This window comes from Crocodylus porosus, unplaced genomic scaffold, assembly GCF_001723895.1.
Source record: "Crocodylus porosus isolate Cpor-Errol unplaced genomic scaffold, CroPor_comp1, whole genome shotgun sequence".
NCBI classification, from domain to species: domain Eukaryota; kingdom Metazoa; phylum Chordata; order Crocodylia; family Crocodylidae; genus Crocodylus; species Crocodylus porosus.
In genome coordinates this window covers 646,794-651,182 of record NW_017728925.1, presented here as the reverse complement: position 1 = coordinate 651,182, position 4,389 = coordinate 646,794, and the positions used below count along the sequence as shown (strand labels likewise).

General features: G+C 56.6%; 1 protein-coding gene across 1 annotated transcript in view; it reads left to right on the top strand.

Moving 5' to 3' along the window:
• Positions 1-4,389, top strand: part of LCNL1 (lipocalin like 1) — an 11,661-nt gene that overhangs the window by 3,172 nt on the left and 4,100 nt on the right. Inside the window, exons 2-3 of the mRNA XM_019541086.1 lie at positions 1,539-1,678; positions 2,219-2,289. Of these exons, the coding sequence (XP_019396631.1) occupies positions 1,539-1,678; positions 2,219-2,289 (211 nt within the window). The remainder of the gene's footprint in view (positions 1-1,538; positions 1,679-2,218; positions 2,290-4,389) is intronic.

The following is a 4,389-nucleotide window of genomic DNA, read 5'->3' as shown; positions in this document are numbered from 1 at the left end:
TTTAAGAGGAGGCTGGATGAACACTTTGCTGGGGTCGTTTGACCCCAGTACTCTTTCCTGCCATGGGAGGGTGTCGGACTCGATGATCTGCTCAGGTCCCTTCTGATCCTACAGACTATGAAACTATGACCACTCACATCCCAAGTGTGTGTGGGTGTTACATTCCCCACCCCTAGCCCAGAATGTCTCAATCCAGAGGCAGCCAGAGGGTGTGAAACAAGGTGCTCTTGCCCAGCTCCTGGTCCATAGTGACCCAGGTGGAGGATGCTCACACTGCTCATGGAGTCTTGTATATGTGCCTTGCTCACCTTAGCCCACTGACAACATAGTAGGTGTAAAGAGAAAACAGAAAATAGAAGTGCAGGCTCTAGAGAAGCAGCAATCAGAAGGGATGGACATTCAGCTGCCAGCCTGCCTTGTCTGATGGCTTGAGTTGAAGGGCACCCAGCTGGACCCGCAGGGAGCCAGGCCCTGTTCTGAACACTGCTGGTCGGTTAGCTGTGTCTTATGTCTACACTAAATAAGGGCCTTGAGCAACGCATCCTTTTTCTAGCAGCAGTGTGGACAGGGACTGCTGGCCTACTGCTAGTTCCCAGAGAGCAAGCGATCTCCCAGCCTAGCCCAGAGCATTCTCATGCCTGCAGAGGAGCTGCTTTCCCACACCCAGGGTGAGCATGGCTCCTTTGCAAGAGGAGACCCAAGTTCCTGTGGACTTCCCATGCCCTTTATATCACTGGGTATGTGCAGTTTGTTCACTGGAGTCACAATGCAAACCTGATGCAGGGAGAAGCAAGGCCCCTTTGAGACCAGCCAACTCTAACCATGTGTCTGTGCACAACAGGTCTCTGGTCTTGGCTGGGCTTTCCGTGCCGGCAGGAATGGCACTAGCACAGGTTGCTCGGTGGGGTGGGAGATAGCAAAGTGTTGCTGACCAAAGCCTTCATTTGCTGTACAATACAGATGTCTTGAAAGGCTCCTTTCAAACCGTGGTTTTGCCACAGGCTTCTGGTGAGGCTTTGGGCAAGTAATGCTAGAGAGGCTAAAAGTCATCAGGCTCCTAACTCTCCCAGGTGTGATGGACCATCTGCCTTTGGAAATGCAGGGAGCTAAATGATTAATACCTTGAAGGGTCTGGGTCTCTGTGCCGCAGCTCCCTGCCTGTGAAATGAAGCTTACTGCACTGCCCCACCAGAAGGAGATGCATGAGGGTCAATGTAGTAAGTAATGACTGTGAACCGCTTGGACACCACAGAGATGGAGGCCATGGACATATGCGTGATAGCCTGTCACAAGGAGGCAGGGCCCAGCTGCAGCACAGATATGCTGCATACATTTCTGTCCTCCCCATAGCAAACCCTATAGCACAGTGGCTTGGCTCTGCTACCACAATAGCCTGTTAACAAGCAACAGACCAGCTGGGAAAGCCTCCCTGGGTGCTGGCTCCTGCCTGTTCATTGCCGCACAGCCAGGGGCTTCTGCTGGGAACTGCGAGGGCTGCAGTTGCTTTCGCAAGATCTCACCTGAGTGATTCTCTGCAGTTTACAGGGACATGGCACATCGTGGTTGCTGCCTCCAACTGCCCTGTGTTCCTGAGCATGAAGGAAATCATGAAGACGTCTGTTGCCATCATCACAGCAATGCCAGGCGATGACTTAACTTTAACTGTTGGCTTCCCTTTGTGAGTACAGTTGTAGCCTGCTGACCTGACCCATCAACGCGTGGTTCTCCTGGGGCCTGGCACAGTCAGCAGCCTGGAGAAAGCTGACTATAGCGCAGTGGTTGAGGCTGATTTGGTGCTAAGGTGGGGGAGATATTCTTGTGGCTTTCCCTGATGTGCCTCATCTGTAGCTGGGCCTTCATCCTGGATGGGTTCTCCTGGTAGGGATGAGGTGCTGGGAGAGTGAAAATAAGATGAAATTCAAATCAGGAGGAATCTTCTTTGATTTATCCTGCAGCGCGCAGGTCAAGACAGGCTCACACCTGTCTTTACACTATGCCAGCAAACTCCCACTGGGCTTTGCTTTCCCCTCTAGCAAAACCACATCCCCCCACCCAGTCAGAACAGACTCACCTCTGCCTCCCACCATGATCGCACATTGCCCTCCCATTGCCAGGATAGGTCTGCCTGTTACCTGGGCAAACTAGGCTCTCCCCAGCTCTTTGAGTGGCCCAGGTTCTGGTTTAGCCTGACCTTGCTTTTCCCATTGCTTTTTCCCAGGTCAGATGCTTGTCAGAAACTAGAGATGCATTTGAAGAGCACTGGGCAACCAGGTCACTACACCAACTCAGGTACTTCCCCGGCTGTTTAGTGCCCCCTCCCTTCCCAGGTATCATGGTGGCAGGGGGCTCTTTAGGTCTCAGCTACCTTGTTTTGCTCCTTGCTGTTCGTGTACTCTCAAAGCTCCTGTGCCCAACGCCAGGATGGTGCCTCCAGGCACAGCAGTAGCTTGAGGACAGCATACACATGTGGTACCTCAGAGGGGCTGGAGAGGATGCTGTGTTTAAGGGGAACAACCCTGCCAAAGCTGAACATCAGTCAGGGACACCACAGAGAGGATGGGACACAGATCCCCTCCCGCCTCCTTGCTAGTCCTTTCTGCAGAGGCATAAGGGTGAGGAGTAGTTCCTTCAACTTCTTTGTTCCCAAGCAGCGGTTTGTCTCCTTTCTGTGAGCCATGGCTCAGGGTCTCAGGGTGGGGCAGGTTGTCCATACTATATGAGAACACATGCAGGTGCATGCCGTGAGATGGTGCACCAGTGAGCAAAGCTTTGCAGGCAGATTTGCAAACTGGCCAGGCAAACTGACCTCAGGCTCTGGGAGTGGTGAGGCACGTGTGGGTGCAAGCCCGCTGTGCCTCCGCTTCCAGAAGCCTGCCCCCCAGCAACTCCCAGCAGCCCCCAGCACAGCCGGAGGTAAGCGGGGCCGTGGTGGGGGAGGGTTAACCCCAGACAGCTGAGAGGAGGCGGCTGAGTGGAGCCAAGGAGGGCCTCGCCCTGACCCAGATCCTACTTGGCTCAGCCCGCAGGGAGCCGCATGACCGGAGCGTCCTGAACAGGACCACAAACAGGCGCACTTGTCTGCCCAGCGCGTGAGTTAGCACGCAGTTTGCGCAGGAGGGCCAGCGGGAGGGCCCAAGGCCCTGCCAGTGTGTCCTAGGGAAGGCAGTCCCAGCCGTAGCCGGCCAACCAGCAGCACCATGAGGATGGGCACGCGCCACAACCCAAGCGTCCCCTCAGAGTCTGTGGTCCCCTCCTCTGGCGCCTCAGGGGCCTCCACCCCAACGGAGCCCATGGTCCCAGGTTCAACGTGGCCGGAGCCCCTGGCTCGCAGTTGCGCGGGCTGCCTGTCCCTTTTTCAGGCTCTGGGGCCCGGGAGCATGGCCACCTCCCCTTGTGGGGTCTGCTCCCTTTTGGGGTCTCTGGCATGCCCGCTGGAGGAGCTCCAGGCCGCAGCCTGGAGACTGCGTGCCACCAGGGACTGTGAGCAGATCGACTGCTACTGCCAGGCCCTTCTGTGCAGAGGGTAGACCACAGTCTCCCTCCAGGACAAGGGAGGACTTGGGGACCTCCCTTACTGTCTAGCCACGGGGTTGGACTAAGGTGGTCAAGGGCGCCAAGGCCCGCCGCACCAAGGCCCCTGCCCTACTGGAGCTTTGCAACAGGTACAAACCTCTTGCAGCCCCAGCAGAGCCTGCCTAGCTGCCAGCTCCTGCAGGCAACACAGACGATACTGTAACTAGCACCCCCGCTCTCCCTAAGACAAAACGCAAAGTGTTTTTCATGGGAGACTCCTTCCTGAGGGGGACTGAGGGGGCAACCTGCCACCCCGACGCCCTAGCCCGGGAAGTCTGCCGCTTCCCAGGAGCCCGTATCCGAGAGGATCCCTGAACTCCTCCAGCCCACTGACCACTACCCTCTGCTGCTTATCCATGTGGGCATGAATGATATGGCTCAGAGCAATCCCAGCCAGGTCATGAGGCACCACAGGGATTTGGGAGTGGGGCTTAAGGGGTTGGGGGCTCAGGTGGTGTTTTCCTCGATCCTCCCAGTTCTGGGGTACAGGCTAAGGAGGGAGAGGAGGATTGAGGTAGTGAACCAAAGACTGCGGTGCTGGTGTCATCGGGAAGGCTTCGGCTTCCACGACCATAGTCTGCTCTTTAGTGAGAGAGGCAGCGAGCTGCTGGGAAGAGATGGCCTCCACCTCTCTCCCCTGGGGAAAAGGCTCTTCTCAGCCAGACTGGCTGACCTGCTCCACCAGGCTTTCAACTAAGCCTGCTGGGGGATGGGGGGACTACTGCCACTGCTGGCCCGCTGAGCAACTCTTGCAAAGCCAGCAGACCAAGGCACTTAAGGGAGCCCACCCCTGCCCCAGCCCTGGCACAATCTGTG